Raw genomic sequence first — 21,352 nt, forward strand, 5'->3', positions numbered from 1 at the left:
TGGGTCTTGTACCCATTGGCCCCCACTAACCTATGCATACGTATATGTATAAAATAGAGATTTTTAACTTTGCTTACAGGCTAATCATCGGGCAGATTTTAAATTAAAATGATCACTTTGGCACTTTCAAATTTAAAACAAAATATCTTATTTTAGTTGTTTGAACTATATTAGACATTTAAAAAATATATTTCTTGAACCAAAGGGGAAAATACAGTAAGGTAAAGAGCTCCAGCAAGCTTAGTCTGGCCACAGTAATGAATGTTCTATTGAAAGGGATTAAAATGAGCAAATAAACCCAAAGAAGCCTTAACCCTCCTTTATTCCCTGTAGTAGACCAACAAAAATCAAATAAATACCTCAAATAGAAAGGTGAAATAGGTCTTTCATCTTCCTGCGAACTAAAAGGAAAATAAATTTTGAATTAATATAATGTCTGTTAATATGACATGTCAATTTTACTAAAAATGTTCTACCGGTCAAAAATGTTGATTTAGCACATTAAAGCCAATCTCATGATGGAGTAAGGTTAGTAAAACACGATCCACCTCGGACCTAGCCAAGGTCAATTACTTCTTGTCAGGATACCATCAAGTGAGGCTTCTTTCAAGATGAGCTAAGACAAAAGTAATTCACATCACACTTTCCAGAGGAAGCTTTTTACTGCCTTATTCTAGGGGCCCAATTCAAGTATTCGTATATTACACATAAACCCTTAAAACGATTACATACTAATTTATCTCAACAAAGCTGATTGCAGCTCATTAACATGATGATGAAAATAAGAAACAACCAACAAAACATTCCTGTTAAGAATGAGCCACTTCAGGAATGATTCCCTAGCAATGAAGAGCACATCAGTAAACAGCACCACACTCACGGGCTGTTTGTCCTTCTGTAGTTACTCTACTAAGTATTAACTAGTGTGTATAACATGAAAGGACATAAATGAAACAATTAACAAGTTTAAGTTCCTCAAACAACACAGACAAAATATCAAGCTTAATACACTGAAAGTTAATTTTTTTTTTTTTAAAGAGACATGGTCTCACTCTGTTGGCCAGGCTAGAGTGCAGTGGTACGATCACGGTTCACAGCAGCCACAAACTCCCAGGCTCAAGTGATCCTCCCATGTCAGCCTCTAGGGTATCTGGGACCACAGGCACGTGCTACCATGCCAGGCTAATTTTTTACTTTTTTTGTGGAGATGGAGTCTCACTATGTTGCCCAAGCTGGTCTTGAACTCCTGGGCTCAAGCGATCCTCCCGCCTCAGCCTCCCAAAGTGCTGGGATTGCAAACATGAGCCACTATGCCTGGCCTAGAAATTCAATTTTTAAAATGTAAAATATTTGCTGTATTTTCTTTGCCTTTCTTTAGCATGCTTTATTTTTCCTAATAAATGATCTGAAAGTATAGAATGAATCCCTCCGCCTTGCTGTCCACTGGAGTGATCTTTGAACTTTTTAAATTATGCACTCATAAAACTTGCTTTTCAGTAGCCACTCCCCTCAAATATATAACTGATTAAATATATATATATTATGTACATCATTAAACAGATAAAAGTAGAAAAAGTATTAAATAAAATGAAAAAGAAGGTCTAATATTTTCTTTTGTCTCCTAGGGTTCCTCTTGGATATCACCTGGGGTGTATACCACCTTACAGCATCTGAGAAAGCAACTAATTAACTGCAGCATTCTCTTTGTCTCTCTTTTTGCTTAATTTTCTTAAGCATCATTCATGAAAAGAGAAAAGTCTGCTTTGACTGATAGTATTAAACTTGCAGTCAATAAACTCTTATTACGGAGTTACACTGTAAAACACACATAAGCAAACAAAATCCTGTCCTGAAAGTTGAATAGGTCTTAACATTTTAGAAGGAATATGGAACATAAAATGTGACACATTGTTTTTCATTCTCTCATGATTTGGATTTCCAATTTCAAAACTGATCAGCTGTTCTAATGCCCATGTTGCCAAGTATCTTAATGTTTATAACTAATGGTGTTAACTCTTCCCAGGTGAGAGGTAAGTGATGGGCTGTAATGTGGATGGGCTGAGGGCAAAGCTTGTAGAATTAGGTTGCAGGGTTGAAGAGTTAGCGGGGACAACACCTGGACATTTCCCAGGTGTTGTTATAGGAAACCACCTGAAACAGTGCTATTATAGGAGGTGTCTACTTTTAAGTCAACCTGACAGAAGTCACTTACACATTTGACTTCCAAATATTCCTAGAAAACACTAAACGAAACAATTATAAAAATGTTAGAACTGGGTTTCCTGATCAAGAAATTGATCATTATGCCAAAGAAACACTATGCCAAAAAAAAAAAAAAAACAAAAAAAAACCAAAAACAACACCTGCCACTAAAAACCTATAATTATTTTGTTATTCCAGGAAAGGCCTCCATATTTTGTAAAATGAGTACTACATACTTTCTTTGCCCAGAACAGATCCTTTACTCTGACATGTAGCAAACTGAAGGAAAATTAACATGGTTACTGTAACATTCTTTGAAGTGCACTCAATTAGCAATATACTTGGTTTTCTTAAGTGCTTTTGAGAGATGATTTAAATGGTTCAGGGCTCTGAACACAGCTGTTCATGTGTCTTAGCTATTTGTGTGTGTCTGTGTGCCAAATTTCTTTGCAGCAAACAGAAGCAATACTGTTTTCCTTTTATCTCCGTCACAAATTTCATATCAATTATGACTGCGGGCCAGATCCTACCACAGGTCCTATATTAATTATCTCAATTAGATCCTCACAAAACTTTCCTGGTACTGGCTTCTTGCTTCTTCTTTAATTCAGGTGGGAAAAGCAGTCTCAGAGTGAGTACATAACTCATTCAGATGATGCAGCTAGTCATGTGTAAACTACTGTGTTACATATTAGTTCATTTTTCTTATTGTTTTCCCTTCATTTTTAACCTATCAAAGTACGGCGAGATGACTAGGTTAGTAAAGAAAACGCATTCGATGGCCAGTCTGCATTCCAGCAGCCACAGCAAGATCTCGTGGACTTGATAAGCTTCTTGTCATGCTTCTGATTATGGCAACTCTACATCACCTTAGTCAAAGTCTATTCGTAATGCATTATGCCTGACAGCACTTATAAGGTGATTAATTTATTAAAATGTACTGGCACGATGTCAAGAATGTCTCTTGGTAGAAACACAAGACTTTAATCATAAGCAAATATTTTATCTGGCCTGCATTTGCACAAAGTAAATTCATCAATGAAAGACAAAATAAGAAATTTTTAATTTGGCTATGCCCCTGAATTTTGACCAGTTTTTGTTCTAAAAAAGAAAATGTAAGCACTGAAATTTAAGTAAAATAAAGCAGAGTCAGTATTACATTTAGTCAACAATCAGCAGTACACAGTGGAGTAATCCATGCACACTACCTGAGAAAAACAATATAATTTGGAAAGAAAATGAGGATAAATAAATCAATTTTTATTTTAAAAGCATATTTCTCTTTTCCCTTTCCTAAAAGTACACTTTTCTGGGATTTATTAATATAATCTAAACAGAGGCATACATTTTGAGACAACTAAATCATTGATTTCAAATTGATTATGCCAACTCATTTTAGAAATAAATTTAATGCATTGATTTTGAAGGCAATTTTAAAGAAAAATGGCCAAGGACTATTCTTCCAAATAAAATCAAGAAAATAAACTTCTCCACAAAATGTACAAACCAGAATGCACAACATTTGAAAAAATTACCATTTTTATATAGTTGTTTGAAGATATTATACTATTACTACAGGCTCCAAAACATCTTTAACAAAGATTATTTACACCTATTCCTGTTTTTGTGTCAATCTGTCATGATCAATGATACTAAAGGATTTTGCCTAAATTCTAAATTGAGTATAATTTGTCATAATTTTTTCCTAAATATGAAATTGAGAATTGATTCACTTTTAATTTTTAAAAATAAGCAAATGTTCTGTGAATGAAGAAGGAAGTGTGTGTTATGAAATTAAGCCAATGACAAATTGAAACAACTTAGAATTCATTTGATTTCCTCCTTGGTTACCAGTAACAACTCCATGTTTTAATTATTTCCTATTTGCTGACTCTCAATAATGGCCAAGCTTAAGCAGCCAATTATAAGTAGTTTACTTTAAAAAAATCAAATATACACTGAGAGATTTGGGCAATCACCTCATTTATGTGATTATGCTTAATGTTCTCAGATACATGGTACTATATTCTCAAAATAACTGCTTGTGGGAAGAACATTTATCATATAGACCTAAATAATAGTCTAAATCTAAGAAGCTACTACCAAGAATGCCAATAACTTAGATATTTTTATCTAAGTTTTAGCAGAGTCCTGTCTAACTTTTTATACAGCTTGACATTGGTTAATGCACATAAATAAACGACACCTAGACTGATAATCTCTTCATGAGCTGCACTAATTTCTAAACTGAAGCCACAGAATGCAGTGCAATGCCTATCAGTTTAATTATACAGCAAGCTAAAGGAAATCATGAAAGGCATACTGTTGTATATGTCTAAGAAAAACCAAATGTTGGGAGAATTCCCAGGGCAAGCACCCAGAATGGACCTTCAATTACTCGATCAAACCACCATTCCATTCAATTCCCTTTTTAACTCTCCAATGAATTCAACTTTCTAATTGGTTAATGTGGCTGGCTACCAAAAAATTAACATAATTTGCATATTTAGTCACACACTTTAACTACATTTCTAAGTGGTTTGAGACAGAAGAAATAGTTTGTAAGTGTTCCTTGAGTACTGAAAAGTACAGAAAAACAAGTAAATGCTAAGAATTTGGTGCCATTCTTTGAAGAAACTAGAAAAACCATCTATGAGGCTTAAAAAACAAAACAAGGAGCAAAAGAGAGAGAGAAAGTGAGGGACAAGTAAAAGAAAAGTATAAAGTAAACATTTTTTTCAGGAACTCAGGCATTTTCCACATGCGCTGCAGAATGTAAGGGGAGGAATTTTCTTAGAGAATGATAAGTGAAGTTAGCACATTTTCCTTTCCTTCCTTGTTCTCAAACCATAAAGTGCAACACATGTACTTGAGCATTTTCAATTTATCCAGTCTCAGTCATTAACCACGCCCCCTGCCAACTGGGGAGGTGTGTGGCAGCCACTGTTCAGTTGCTTAGGTTTTTGGTTTGGTCCCAATGAAGAACATTAAAAAAAAAAAAAGTCCCCATTTTTTTTTTTTTTTTTTTCTGGAAAACAAATGTAAGAGTTTTCAGATCAGTTCATAACTGTTTGCAGCTGTAATTTGTTGGGGGTGGGGGATATTTTACAATTCTTTTTTGTAAACCCAGGCAGCTTTGTTTATAGTTTTATTATTTGCACTTTGTGCCTAAGAGCACAAATCTTAGCCAGTAGAAATACAAATTATTGCAGTTCAAGGGCAAATAGATTTTCCAGACCAAAGGTTAAATGCAAAGAGCTGAAGTTGTTAGTATTCACACAACAGACATTTTTAGCTAACAGTAAGAAGTATTATTTTGAAGGCAAAACAAATAGACAAAAAGACTTCCAAAGATTTAGATTTCATTCCAATAAGATAGAAAAATATTTCTACCATTTTTTGTCTGTTTAGTGGAAATTTGAAATATATTGTTATCAGTTGAATTATGTCACCCCAAAAATATACACTGAAGCCATAATCTCTCATATTTTAGAAAGTTATCTTATTTAGAAACAGGGTCTTGACAGAGATGATCAAGTTAAAATAAAGTCATTAAGATGGGCCTGAATCTAATATGACTAGTGTCCTTAAAGAAAGGGGAAATTTGGACACAGAGACAGATATGCACCCAGGCAGAATATCATGTGAAGACTGGAGTTATGCTGTCCCAAGCAACGGAACTACTTGAAGCTAGGGAAGAGGCCTGGAACATATCAAATTCAGACAGAAAAACCTGCCTAACAAAGGTGCTTCAATCTTACACAAAGGCTGTGCTCTGAAAGTTCACTTACAGGAATGCTAAGACTACAATCAATTTCCCATACTGACACCGAGATTTGGTTTCCAGGCCTGTATTCAAAAGTCTGTCTAACCTCTCATTCAAGTGAACTATCCTCATAAGCAGTCCAGATACAATATTTTAAAGTTTTAATGATGATTCAGTTAGAAACACATTTTATATCATGACAGTATACATACATATAAATCAGACACAAATTTCACTAAATTATTCTTAGTTTGCTGGGATATTTTCTATTTTGTTATTAATATTGGTCACATCCTGCTAAATTGGCTTTATGACCACTAATAGATCACGAACCACAAAATTAAAAAATACTGTTCTAAATTTTAGACTCAAGAGAATATTAAAATGAACTATTCTTATTATTTCATAATTCTTATTTCTAGGCCATAACTTCTCTCATTCAATTGATTCAAACTAAATAATGTATTTTTTATTAAGTATAATCATTCATGAAATAAACACAATGTGGGCCAAAAAAAAATACTGTTCTACAATATGCTAAATACACATCTCCCTTGCTTGCTATATAATGCACACTGAATGAATGCTGATGAATTAAGATCTATGTTCTCACAAGACAAAGAAAAAAAAAACTCTTTCTTTCTCTGTCCTACTGACAAAATCAGCTCTGGGCCAAAGAAGTACAGATTTTGCTGAGTGTAGATGGTAAAGAAAAGCAGAGAGAAAATGGATCTGGATATGCCCAGTAGTGGGCATGATGACATAGTTGTGGAAGGCCAGAAGGATCTGACAGAATATCTCCAAATCTCTCTTAAATAGTCCTTCCCTAGTTACACCATAGGACGGTGTCAAGAATGAGACTCAGAGACACAGTGAAGCAGACCATTTTGCATAGGACACAGCCTCCATGGCTCTTTCTTATTTGTATGACTGTGGCATTGTTTATCACCTATTCTGTCTTCTAGAATCAAAGAAATATTATACTTTGAGAAAACTAAGGATCATCTCATTCTATTTCAATCCTACTCACTCAGCTAGTGCCAGCTCTGAATGTCCTTCTGATTAACAGCTTGTAATGTCTAAGAAATTGCTTGGAGGTAGGGGTATGTGCATGCGGGGGGGAAAAGGAACAGAGCTCTTAAGTAGGGGGTGGGAAGGGGAGTTGCTTTACCTTCCATTTGTTTTGCATCTCTTTCTACAGCTAGAAGGTGAAAAGTGAACCATGACTGCCTGCTGATTGATTGACAGTGCACTTCTCAGGGAATCCTGGGCTGAGACATGTGTAGAACTCACAGAATAGAATCTTATTCTTGTTACAACATTTACACTGTGTTTATAAGCCAACTGTTTTCCTTAAGGATGTTTATCCCTGCTACAGTTTAAATGTGTCTCCCAAAGTTTATGTGTTAGAAACTTGATCCCCAGTGAAACAGTTGTTGAGAGGTGGAACCTTTAAGAGATGATTAGGTAATGAGGGCTCTGCCCTCAAGATTGGATTAATGCTGTTATTGTGGGAGTGGGATGGTTAGTACGGGAGCAGGTTCCTGGTAAAAGGATGAGTTTGACCCTCTCCTCTCTGTTCACTGAGTTCACTTTCTTGCCCTTCTGCCGCCTGCCATGGGATGACAGAGCTAGAAGGCCCTTGTCAGATGTGAGAACTTTGAGCTTGGACTTTCCAGCCTCCAGAACTGTAAGAAATAAGTATCTGTTCATTATAAATTATCCAGCCCATGCTATTCTGTTATAGCAGCACAAAATGGACTAAGACAATCTCTTACCTACATATTTGATCAATTACCAAATTGTATGGATTATGCCTCCAAAAAAAGGATGTGTCTCTCGAGTCAGATCTCTCCTTTCCATTTCCACTGCATTAGTCTTTCGCAGGGGCAAGACTATTTCCCTGTTTTCCATACCAGTTCATCCTTAGCCTCTCCTACTTCCCCATTGCATTTGGGATACAATCCACATGCCTCAATCTGGCACATGAAGTCCCTCCCAATTGCAACCCAACATATCTCTACAAACCTCTCATTGCAGTTTTGCAACTCTTTCCATTTGTACATGTTGTTCTTTCTACCTTCAATCCTTTCTCCACCTCTCTCTGCCTGGTAAATACTTCATCTCTCAGTTCAAGTGTCATCTAATCTGGGAAGCCATCTCTAGCACCCTGGAGAGGGAGCTGCTTCTTCCTCCAGGCTTCAAGACACTTTGTTCATAGCTATAACCGACTGCTTAGCACATAACACTGAAATTCATAGGCTCAGAGGCTTGTCTCGTTTCCAGATTAGTCTTTATCTTTGCAACACCAGCACCTAGCTAGGTACCTAGAACACTGCATGTGCTTAGTAAATGGCTGTTGAATAAAATCAGTATCATCAAGATTTTGCTGAGTGCTTGCAGTAGTGTTTGATTAAACATTTTGAAAACATACTGTTTATAATTTGTAAAACTAATTTTGCCTAGAAGCATTCTCTGATATCTGTACATTGATTATTTTAAATTTTCTTTTTCCCATCTATTCAAAACTTAATGAATCTGCAGCTGTGCCATGGGTTTTCTCCCATCCTCACTTAAAGAAAATAATTTCTTTTTTCCAACTGCACAATTAGAGGTGGGAGCTTTGCCATTATGCCCATAATTTTAACACTGTACTCTTTGTGGTATACAGAGAACCCAGAAAATGATATGTTCGGGCAAGGTAATGTTTGAGTATGGCCTTGCCACACACTATATCTGTTTGTTCTGGCTTGAGAGCAGGAAAAAAAAAATTATTTCACTTCACGCCAAACACAAAGGTTGTTTAAGGTTTGAAGAAATGTTGGGTTTAGTCCCCAAACTATTTTCAAGGCAGCTGGAAGCTTTCATTTGTCTTTGAGATCTTGTTCAGAAAAGTGATGTTTATCATTATTATAAACATAAAAACATTGTCTTAGGGAGGCAGTAATTTAGAACATAAAATACAACAATCCTCTTTTTCTTCAGCAAAGCGGCTGAGCTGCAGACGCAAACATGCAGATCTTTGTGAAGACCCTCCCGGGCAAAACCATCAACCTTGAGGGCAAGCCCAGTGACACCATTGAGAACGTCAAAGCCAAAATTCAAGACAAGGAGGGTATCCCACCTGACCAGCAGCGTCTGATATTTGCCGGCAAACAGCTGGAAGATGGCTGCACTCTCTCAGACTACAACATCCAGAAAGAGTCCACCCTGCACCTGGTGTTGCGCCTGCGAGGTGGCATTATTGAGCCTTCCCTCCGCCAGCTTGCCCAGAAATACAACCGCGACAAGATGATCTGCCGCAAGTGCTACGCTCGCCTTCACCCTCGTGCTGTCAACTGCCACAAGAAGAAGTGTGGCCACACCAACAACCTGCGCCCCAAGAAGAAGGTCAAATAAGGCTCTTCTTTCCTTGAAGGGCAACCTCCTGCCCAGGCCCCGTGGCCCTGGAGCCTCAATAAAGTGTCCCTTTCGTTGACTGGAACAGCAAAAAAAAAAAAAAAAAAAAAAATACAACACCACATTCTTTGGGGGGATGAAATTAGTTGATGAAAAAATATTTTTCATAACATTAGTAAATAAAGTATTTTCAAATCTTTAGTCACTGAAACAAAATCAAAAGAATACGGGGATACCTGTAGAAGGAAAGAAGGAAAAAGAAAATTGTTTTTGCTAACTTCTTTCAATTATTACCTTACTGCAAATTTATTAAGGGTTTGTTAATACAGTTTTGATTTAACAGATACACAATTTCCCAAACTGTTAACTCTGAATGTGGAATTCTTGAGACAAAGATGTGCAGGAGGCACGCAAATTATCCTGTCATCCTCTCCTGAACACCCTCACCTCAGCCAGAGGGGGACTGTGCCAGCAAAATGGGTCAAGGCTTGTTTCTGACATCATTTTGACTTTCTGCTGCTTTTTAGGATGATGAGCAGCAACTGGAAAGTGAATGAAAGTTTGATGTCAACCTACACCTGGGCTTTGGGTGCTTCTACAACCATGGGCAGGTGCTCATACGGGAAACATTTTCTGAGTGTACACTACTTATTAGAATCCTTGGTAGGTGCTGGAGATACAGAGGCTAAGAAAACACAATCCCACCCTTCACGGAATTTACAAGATAGCAGAGAAATGGAAACTTGAAATGTGATTATTATTTAAAAAAAAAAAAAGGCATACATAACTACCATTGATTGAGAGCTCACCATAAAAAGCCAGGCTTTGTGCTAAGAGTTTACGTGCATTATCTCATTCAATCCTCAAAGACATCATGGAGGAAGGAATTACTAACCAGATTTTTCAGATAAGAAGAACAAGTTTTAGAAAGGTTAATTAACAGGCTGAAGGCCATAGAGGCAGTCACAGCTGAGGTTCCAATCCAAGTCTGAAGTCAGAGCTCCAGCCTTTCCACTCTGAAGCGCTATGCAGTCTGGCAGATTAGCTGAGGTTCAGTTAGATCAGCCACACAGGGAGTGAATTTTGAGGGTCACGTAGGTATTTTTGGGAGAAAGATAATGGACAGGACGAGAACTCAGAGACAGACAGAGAGAGAGAGAGAGAGAGAGAGAGAGAGAGACAGAATGTGCTTTGAAAGCATGGGAGAATTAATAACTCGGCAGGTGTGGCAATCGAGGGAGTTCAGCACCGTGGTGCAGCAGTGACCTGCCAGAAAGCTGACACTGGAGAAACAGGCAGGCTCTTGGGTTTCTATTAAATCAAGGAGTTGAAAATAAAGGAAAGTCACTTATAAAAGTAAAACACAGTGTATCAATGGTCTATTCAGGCCAGCATTTAATTTCTAATTTTAGTTTCAAGAGTTATTTTAACCTAGACAGCGAAATTAGTTTCTCTTTATAATCACTTTGCTGACTGTAAAATACTGATACTTACTGTTTTTTTCTAAATGCTTAATTTTTTCTCTAGCCTTTCAGTTCCATTCCTTTAATATAATGATCTGAGTAAAGCAGTTCAATTCTTTATTTTTATTTCTAGTAAGTTCAAGTCTTCTGAAGTCTTTTTTTGGTGGGGAGGGTGACAGGGTCTTAATCTGTCATCCAGGCTGGAGTACAGTGGCATGATCATAACTCACTGTAGCCTCAAACTCCTGGGCTAGAGTAACCCTCCTACCTCAGCTTGTAGGTAGGACTACAGGCATATGCTACCATGCACAGACACTTTAAAAAAAAAAAAATTTGTAGAGACAGAGTCTTACTATGTTGCCCAGGCTGATCTCCAACTCCCGGCTTCCAGCGATCCTCCTGCCTCTGCCTACCAGAGCACTGGGATTACAGCTGTGAGCCACCGCACCCAGCTTCCCTGAGTTTTATTCTTAGATCTGATGAGAAGATACCATGTTTTCCTGAGCTTGGTCTTTAAAGGTATTATAAAACATACGTCTTAAACCACACCCCCACCTCATTATTTTCACTTTGTTACTTAGGCACCTTAATTTTAAAGAGCAACTTCCAAGGCTTCTCCCTATCTTGTTTTTACCACCCCTGGCCCTACTATTTCCCATTAACATGCCTTTTCTCGTGCAAAAACTAAAATCAATTTCCATATCTGGCTTTGGGATAATTTGCATAAGGGTTATAATGTACTATACTTTGGTTCTGGAGTCCGGTATTTGTTTAGCAACAATACTGTAAGTCTATATCTGATATCAGAAGTCAAATTTATTTTACAGCTTATCTTAAAATGATGGCTTAAAATTTGAAAGGGATTTTAAATTTAGAAATATAGATATATACAAATTTCTTCGCAAGAAGAGGACATAGGTCGAAAGATTAATTTACAATTTTTAAAGTGTACTCATGTGTACTTGGTCAAAACAAAGTTCATCTGCCATTTTTATGTGTAAAAATGGGCTTGCCATAATTTCCTTCAGTGTATCCCTATCAGCTGAGATATTGTATGACCTGCAAATGTTTATTATAATCTGAAAACTTTAAAATATTCATTAGAAATTCAATTTTGAACTACATCTACTTAGAAAAATTAAAGAAGACTGAATGTAACATCACTCTTAACATTTTCCATTGCAGAAGTATGTTTATCCCCAGCGTATAAACTGCTCAGTGTCTATGACAAAACATTTCTCCAAATACAAAATAGTAATGGTTGCTATCTGTAATAGGAATAAGAGAATCCAAGTTCTTTTCTAAAAAAAAAAAAAAAATCAAAGGTAAATTCAATTGAATAAATCTTTATCTTAAAAAACCAAAGTAGAATTAATTCCAGATAATTACAAAATAGTCTTTTATCCTATCATTATATAAGAAAAAAGAAGCAGAAGAGGAAACCTTCCTATTTTAATGTACATGTAAAATAGGAGTTTCATTTTCCTTAAACTGCATTAATGAATACAGTAACTCTAGGAAATAAACTAAAAACTATTTCCTCTTTCTCAGGGTAAATATCAAATACTCTGCAACGTAAACAGAAGTAGCATTCCAAATTGTTTTTTCTTTGCACTATAGGAATGCTTATATAATAACTAAGGGTGAGTAAATTACTTGCAATTTTTTTAGTATAAGAATATTCCTAGAAATTTATATGGAAGGCTTTAGAAATTCTGTGGACAATAGTGTTCTGATATGCTTCCATTAAATTTCTTTGTAGTCTCCAATTCAACAAGTGTTTACTGAGTACCTACTACGTGCCTAACATAAAAACAACTTAAGCTGCCCTGTCCAGAGTCATTTTTAATCTCTAGTGCAGTAAGTGTCTATATATTAGAGCTCATTGCTAACAGGAGCAAGGTCAGGAGATCAGTTTCCTCTGCAAGTTAGCTAGTTTTTCTCTTGAATGACAATAGACTCTTCCCTGTACTAAGCTTCTAATGGGGGAAAACTCCACTATTAATCCCAAATACATGCCATGATCATTAACTTCGTGTACAAATGGCTATTCTTTAGACATGTGTGTAGAGTGTTTTCCATTTGTTTCTGTATATGTGACTGAGCAAGTCATTTTATTTCCCTGTGTTTGAGTTCAATCATCTGAAAACGGAAGCTATGATTTAGGTTATCTCTAGGGATCCGTTTGGCTCTAAAATAGAGTCTATATTTTCATAATTCTCAAAAGTTACTTTTGCATATGTTAATAGCAGCATTATTCATAACAGCCAAAGGGTGGAAATAACCCAAATGTCCATCAACTAATGAATGGAAAAACAAAATTTGCTACATCCATATATCATAATATTAGTCAGTCATAAAAAACAATGAAGTATTGATACATGCCACAACATGCATGAATCTTGAAAATATTATACCAAGGGAAAGAAACTAGTCACAAAAGATTACCTATGATATGATTACATGCAAACTGATGATACGATTACATACAAACTGTACAACTCTGTGAATATACTCAAAACTACTGAACTGCACATTTTAAATGTGTGAACTGTATGGTATGTGAATTATATCTCAATAAAGCTGTTAAAAAGTGATTTCTATGGCCAAGCATGGTGGTTCATGCCTGTTATCCCAGCATTTTGGGAGGCTGAGGCGAGTAGACCACTTGATGTCAGGAGTTCGAGACCAGCCTGGCCAACATGGTGAAACCTTGTCTCTACTAACAATACAAAAATTAGCTGGGCATGGTGGTGCATGCCTGTAGTCTCAGCTACTCAGGAGGATGAGGCAGGGGAATTGCTTGAACCCTGGAGGCGGAGGTTGCAGTGAGCCAAGATTGTACCATTGCACTCCAACCTGGGCGACAGAGCACTCTGTCTCCAAAAAAAAAAGTTATTTCTAGTTCTTATGGTAAGAATAAACATTAAAAAGGTTTAAAACAGAACATACTATTCCATTGGGAATCCATTCTGATCATCACAGACAAATATAAGTTTCATAGGAAAAACAGGGTGAAAGCTTTGAGTGTTTCAAGAAATTTGGTTCAATTCTATTTTCAACAGTACTTCCAGCAAACAATTCTAGAGGTCATCTTCCAATATTGATGTGATGAAGTGCAATACAATGATACAGCACTACCTAAACTGTGCTAAGCACTCTTGCACTGATGGAATTGAAAGTGCATTGCAAGCATAAGAAGACAAACTAAAAGAAAAGCAACATGCCCTTTACATCTGAGTAGTTTCATCATTAACAAAACAAAACAAACCCCACAAAACCAAAACTATCACTTTTTGGTTTTTTTTGAGACAGAGTCTTCCTCTGTCGCCCAGACTGGAGTGCAGTGGCGTGAACTCAGCTCACTGCAACCTCTAACTCCAGGGTTCAGGTGATTCTTGTGCCTCAGCCTCCCAAGTAGCTGGGATTACAAGAGCATGCCAGCACACCCAGATAGTTTTTGTTTGTTTGTTTTTCTTTTTGTATTTTTGGTAGAAACAGATTTAACCATGTTAGCCAGGCTGGTCTCAAACTGCTGACCTCCAGTGATTCCCCAGACTTGGCCTTCCAGAGTGCTGGTATTACAGGCATGAGCCACTGTGTCTGGTCCTATCACATTCTTTAACTCCAAAATTTCCCTCATAAAATAAGTACCTTGAGTGGTATCATCTCTTATAGACAATGAAAATGACCCGCTCAAATTCATATATGGCCAACTAACTTAGTTGTCCGTGTCTGTATATGTTTTCTGATGGCAAGTTTACCACTGGTTTGTACTGAATAGCTAACATCTTTACTTTTTCAGTGGTTTAAACAGGATGATCTTAAAATTTGAAAATATCCTCACCTAAGTTCATGTTATCTTCTTTATTTGGAGTAATTAGCAAATATTTGGGCTCCATGGGTAATTCAACCATCATGTGAGAACAGAGCCTAGAGAGATCTTATTTGTTCTGAATGAGAGTGATGAAGAATAAATTCAGACACACAACCCATAGGCATTGGCCCAGATTTGAAGTGAGGCAGCTTTTAACTCCCTCCCAGACTGTGTTAGTTGAGGGAGGGGGCAGAGCCAGGAGTGCTACCAGAGTGCCAACAAGTTAGGAAAAACAGAGACTTCTAGATAAATTAACTGAAAGGTGTCATCTCCACAAGCAGTAGAGGGCTCTCTAACACCACAAAGAAACTCACAAGCTGACCCAACATTACCTGGGTTCTTCCCTGGTGGACTCCCATATCATCCCCATGTTACTGATGTTTACATTGGCAAAAGGGTATTCCAAAGACCAATGCTTGGGAAGAGTTGATGAATTCTACTGATAAGAAGCTTCAGTGAAACTTTTAGATGTTGGGTTACTAATACGTGTTTATTAATCCTCTTCCTTTAAGTCTGTTTTGAAGAAGAGCCACTGCAATTTGGAATTATGATGTGCTTCACCATCATCAAACAAATATTCGATAATACACACTTGATATCATTATTTGCTACATGAAAAAAATAATTACATAGACATGATTGATTTAAGCTTCTCACTTTGGTAGACAAACCCAGGAAAGAACAGGATGTCAACACATGAAAGCAGATGTCAATGCACTGAAGTCAAATAATCTACATCAATCATTAGCACTCACAGGTTCATAACTTCATCTGCCATCATTATCCCTTGTGGATATAAATTAAGGTCGTTTACTGGAAAGTTAGTCTTGCAAATTAAAATACTGCTATGAAAGTTGAAAATTTTGTCTTAGATATGACTCAGAGTTAAAACTTTGTATCTTAGCCTGCTTGAGTCTTTCTATACATAAAATAGAGATCCTTACCTACAGACCCACAATATCTAAGGGGAAGGAAACTCAATGAAATGAGAATTGTACAAAGAGTCTGTGGTACAAACTAAGCCTGAGATCTGACAAAACATATTATCTCAGTGACAGAAGGTAAATTTAGTCACCTGAGAAAACTTCTATTTCAATTCTTAGTTTAATATAGTTTCTCCCTTTATTTCTGATATTATTTTATTTTTCTCAAGGAACTTTTTCAGACGGCAAGAATATCCATATAAGTTGATACACTATGTTGAGTTTTATTATTAGCTATAGGTAGTTTGTAAATATTTTAGTATTTTAAAAAATAACTGGGACTGTTTAATTATCTCAATGAAGATAGTTAATAAGATCCTGTCTTTAAGCCATTTGTAGTGAATCATTAAGAACTAAGGACTTTAGAGAAGGTCGTAATTTAAACATTCAGCCTCTGCCATGTTTTTTTCTAAAGATCATCCGTTTCTAAACAGCCAACTCCATCCTGGAAACTCTACCAATAACATTCCACAATAAACAGATAGCAAGACACATTTTATTTCATTTTTAGTTTTTGACCTTATCTGTTATTCTCATCTTGGCTACAGATTAGCAGTAACAACGTATCTTCTGCACACTCTCACAATATGCTAAGAAAGGCTAAAGAGGCATTTATGAAAATTGTAAGCAGACATTAGGGGACAAACATGCCCCTAATAAGATCATACACTTACACAGGATAATATTATCCATCTAGGCACATCTCTATTATTACTATGCTAATCATACTGTGTATTACTGAATTCACCACATGGTACTGTAATTGTCTGGTAATGTGTCTGCATCCTAACTGGTATGTGACCTCTTTGAAGGAAAGCTGTGTCTTAATTACCTTAGGAGTACTGGCAGTACAGAGCAGTGTTTAATCAAAGAGAAAATATTAAACAACACTCTAGTATGTTTTGTTTTAATAGGTAAAACTGACAATTTAGGAAATGAAAGCATCAATTATGAAAAAATCCTCACATAAGGTCAGATATTAAATATGCTATTTGGAGATGTTGAGTAGTATAATGCTAGATTCCTATATATGCCAGCTGTCACTAGCTTTACACGCACTATAATCATTAACTAGAATTTAGATCAGTGTTTCTCTATGGGTGGACCATCTGCATCAGATTTAGGAAGCTTGTTAAAATGCAGATACCTCCAGATTTGGATGCAGTGAGTCTAGGAAAGGAGGGCAACGGGAAGGATTTGATTTTAAAAATAAGTTCCTTAGGTAATTCTCATGTACTCAAAGTATGAGAAGCATTGAACTCTCTGCTACATACAAATAGTGAGCATGAATTTCTTTAGCTGCTATTTAAAGCTACTCTTTTACTCATCCAGTTTCAATGTAGTTTCTATTCCTTGGTGCTCTTAAACAGAATGCAACAAAGCACCCATTCTAAGAATACTAATAAGGCTCTGGAACCTTCCTGCTTCAGGCCCATAACGGTGAGGAGAGTCAGCAATAGTCATCATTACCATGAGAGTCACAAAAATCAATAGCCAAAGATATCAAACTGGGATTTGAAGAAACAATTACACGTCAGGGCAGGAAAGTTTTCCACATAAATGCTTACATTCACAAGGCATGCTTAAGAAAGACAACTGCACAAACCTGGTCCTTACCTTCAGGAGGTTTATAATCAAAGGTAGGTACAGGCTGGCAGTAAAGATTGCAGGGAAATCAGTCAAATTAAAATCTAAGAGCTGGGCAAACATTGCCGCAGTGAATGCACGTAGCAGCGCTCTTCAGAATGGTAATGCAAAGAAACAAAAGTAGCAGCTCAACATTCTTGAATGCAAATTCAAATTATTCCTCCATTTATTCCTACTAGGTTCATTAATCATGACTAAAAATACAAAATAATTTCCAGGAAATAATGATGGTTTTATTTTAGCTTTAATCGTTTTGACTGCCTAAACAATGTTTTCACAGTATAAAGATCTATTTTCTTCTTAACAGTTTTATAGCATCAAGCGGCTATCACAGAGTTCAGTACTAGCCAATATTCTTATCTAGAATACAATTCACTTAAAACCCTTAAGAACTGATGTCATTATAAAGGGAAAAATGTCTCCAACTTTAAAGTTGGAAACCAGATCAAGACTCCACCAAGTGTTGTAGTCTCTTACAAGCTTTAAGCATGCGGACATTTTCACTGAGTTCATTTAGAAAAATTTTAGATATATTTGTAAACCACTTTCTGCTCCCTTGGATTATTAATTTTTACAAAAGCAACTCTTCGGACACCCCCATGAGGTTCCCATGACGGTATCCTTGTTAGTACAGTGAAGGAAAAATGACTATACTGTTTTATCTCACTGTAAGTATCTGTAGAAACCATTTTACAAATAAACAGTGTTTTAAACCTTATTTTTCATTGCTAAAACAAAAACATTCACTGAAATATTTGTGGCATGGTTTTTAAAAATGAAGTTAGTTTTTGTCTAGTTTTTTTTCAATCCTCAAATAAATCACATTTACTATTTGATTTTCAATTTTTTTTTTTTTTTTTACTAATAAAACCTTCTATAGTTTTCCTAAATGAAACATTTCTATGGAATGAAATGCCACTGCATGTAAAGCAGTTGAAGTTGAAATGGGACAATATGATTAGCAAAAGTAATTTTTAAAATCCTAAAATGTGACCTTGGGCAGCCCTGAGGCCCTCTCCATGCATACATTCTTCATTTCTTAGTTCACCAACAGAGTTCTTTTTTATAAGCCCCTTTGTTTAAATTTACCTTTCTCTGCAAAAAGTATAACTCCTTCGCTCCCCCCAGCCCCACAATCTGTATTATAATCATGAAGGAACAAAAACAGTCTTGCGCTCAATCATTCTTACCAAGCAGTTTTAAAAAAAATGCTATTTGTGTAATAAATCTGTCTGGACTTATTGAAGGGGAAATGTTATCCTTAATATTTATTCTCACATATTATGATGTACTTATTGATGGAAAATCCTTGCCTAAATCTGAACTCCAGAAGAGAAGAATATTGTGATGCATTTTAAAAATGTCTTCAGCCTATCAACATCCTTTAAAATAGCCTTAGCAGAGACACTGCTAAGAAGCTGATTCAGTTTTTATTATAAACTCACTCACTATACTTCTCAGTCTATGTTTTTCTTCAGATTTCAAAGGTATTTTCTTACATTCATTTCCATTCAGAGAATATAACTAAATACAAAAATCAAGTGAAAAAGATAAATTGGGCAAAATGTCAGTAAAAGAGCAGTATAATATTTAATTTTTTCTGTTCTTAGGGAGGAACCATATGTACAATGGACTCTACACAGTTTGCAGCATGTTACTAAAAGATGCCAAGTACTGGCAAAGTTTATATGGCTTGATACCACTCAGAAAATACATAGCAGAATAAAATAAAATAGGAATGAATACTACCTTTGCAGAGGCATGATTTCACAAGCCATTCTCGTATGTAAATTTGCAAGGGAATCTCACAACTGTCTCTTCCACGGCAAGTTTGGTCGTCTGTACAGTGAACGTCTTCTTACAGTGGCTAAGCTGGCTTGGGGGCATGAGGCTGCACCGCACGGCTGGAGAAACAACTTGCTCTGCAGTTGGCCAGTCTGCTGCTGCTCTCAGCCTCCAAACTTCTTCAGGCAATGCTATTTTATCGGCTGCTTCTCTACATTTACACTGCAGTCCACTTTGACCTTTTGTTCCAGGGAAGCAGCTGAACCACCCGGCCAATCAGAGGAGCAGCTGCTGCAGCACTAAAGGCGCTCCTCCTCCTCCCCCGCACCCTACTCCTTCTGCTCTTCAATGGTCCCTCCTCCTCCTCTTCCTCCTCCTCCTCCTGCTCCTCTCCTCCTGCTGCTGCTCCTCAGTGGGCTTGCCTAGTTCTGGTAACTTGAAACTTTCCTCTGAGCAGTTCCACAGACAAGATTTTCAGTCTGGGGCAAGCAACCAATAAGTGCAGCAAGAGCCAAGAGTCCTGTACTTCTCAACACTACAGAGACTGCCAGCAAGGATTCCATTTGTCAAGGAAAGACACTGCCCACGAAACTAAAGGTTTCTGTAGCAGAAGGCAAGAGTTATGTTGCGTCCCCTTTCTTCCTTAAAACAAAACAAAAACACTAGCCTTGAAAGGCGTGAGACTTTTCTAGAAGGAAAGCATGCCTCTAGACCCTTGCCCTACCCACATGTATTTCCTGCTGATGTTTGTTTACACTGCGGTGGTTACTAGTCGCTGGTGACATCACCCAGGGCACGTAGTTCCACTTCTGGGGAGGATACGTGCCCTAAGTCTCTGCCTAAGTTCTTAAGGGATCAGAATCCACCCTCATGAAAATTGTTTCAGCTTATTATTTCTGCATTTTAGTCTTATAAAACGGAATGTGTTTACACAGTCATTTTTCTCTGTGAACATCAGCAGCATTTTGGGGAGGTTGCTTTTTATTTATTTATTTTTTAATAGGTAACACAAAATCAGTTTTTCCATAAAGTCTTCTAAATGTCTGTTAATTATTACCTTCCCGTTATAATTTCTTCTTTGATGTGGAATACCAGGGTGTTATTTTTAGGAACATAATTCCTAACTCATAGATTTTATACATTGTAAGAAAAATAGCAGAAATATATTTACATGAGATTTTTTTTCACATCATGAGTTGTAAAAAATTACCACATAGTCCAGACCATCACTTCCAGTATTAGAAGGAACATGACATTCCGAAACAGTCAGGGCTTGTAGGCACGAGGTATCCCCTTCCTCTGTAGCTTTTCCCCACTTTTATATAGACCACTCATAACTCTGAATTTAGAACACAAGGTCCTATTTATTATAAGGCATCTGCTTTTCTTTGCTATACCTGCTAATAAAAACATTTTCATTGTCTGACTAAATAATCTGTGTTTATGAAAATAGATTTGCCATCCTAAAACTATCTTCATATATAATGATAAACTATCAGTAACTAAAATCAGCTTTTTAAAACAAAAGGAGTTGATTTAACCCCAAACTTATTTAAATTGAAATTGTCTATACTTTTTTGATTCTAGATTTACAAATTCTAATTTGATTTTCTAGTAACACAACTTAGTTCTGTATATTTGCATACCTTTTCATTTAAAAAGATGACTTTAACTCTTGCTCAACACTTTATTTATTAATTTATTATTTATTTATTTTTGAGATGGAGTCTTGCTCTGTCACCCAGGCTAGAGTGCTGTGGCACAATCTCTGCTCACTGCAACCTCCGCCTCCTAGGCTCAAGCGATTCTCCTGCATCAGCCTCCCGAGTAGCTGGAATTACAGGCGCCTGCCACCATGCCTGGTTAATTTTTGTGTTTTTAATAGAGATGGGGTTTCACAATGTTGGCCAGGCTGGTCTTGAACTCCTGACCTCAGGTGATCCGCCCACCTCGGCCTTCTAAAGTGCTGGGATTACAGGTGTAAGCTTAACACTTTAAATAGCTGCTTGAGGTAGAAAATCACAATTATACATCATAAGATCTATTTTATTGATGAGTAAACTTGGTACTAGAAAATAACTTGTTCATATTTACATGGAAAGGTAGTGGCAGAACAGAAACTGGATTGGAGATTTCTCCTGTCTACTCTGGAACTCACTGCTATATAGAGGAACTGCGGAACCACAGTGCTGGCTCTATTCTGTGTGAATTTTTTTTTTTTTTTTTTTTT

General features: G+C 36.6%; 2 protein-coding genes across 3 annotated transcripts in view; one reads left to right on the top strand and one right to left on the bottom strand.

Moving 5' to 3' along the window:
* LOC105535607 (ubiquitin-60S ribosomal protein L40-like) overlaps window positions 1-9,457 on the top strand; it is a 14,612-nt gene extending 5,155 nt beyond the window's left edge. The window contains exon 2 of the mRNA XM_011974740.1: window positions 8,973-9,457. Within this exon, the coding sequence (XP_011830130.1) occupies window positions 8,981-9,367 (387 nt within the window). The 5' untranslated portion in view covers window positions 8,973-8,980 and the 3' untranslated portion in view covers window positions 9,368-9,457. The remainder of the gene's footprint in view (window positions 1-8,972) is intronic.
* The window catches only part of LOC105535608 (protein FAM13A-like), a 269,070-nt gene that overhangs the window by 21,506 nt on the left and 226,212 nt on the right, over window positions 1-21,352 (bottom strand). For both annotated transcript variants that reach the window (XM_011974742.1, XM_011974741.1), the window contains one exon: window positions 360-401. In XM_011974742.1, coding sequence (XP_011830132.1) covers window positions 360-401 — 42 coding nt within the window. The remainder of the gene's footprint in view (window positions 1-359; window positions 402-21,352) is intronic.

The sequence above is a fragment of the Mandrillus leucophaeus genome, unplaced genomic scaffold (assembly GCF_000951045.1).
Source record: "Mandrillus leucophaeus isolate KB7577 unplaced genomic scaffold, Mleu.le_1.0 Scaffold1480, whole genome shotgun sequence".
Classification (NCBI taxonomy): Eukaryota; Metazoa; Chordata; class Mammalia; order Primates; family Cercopithecidae; genus Mandrillus; species Mandrillus leucophaeus.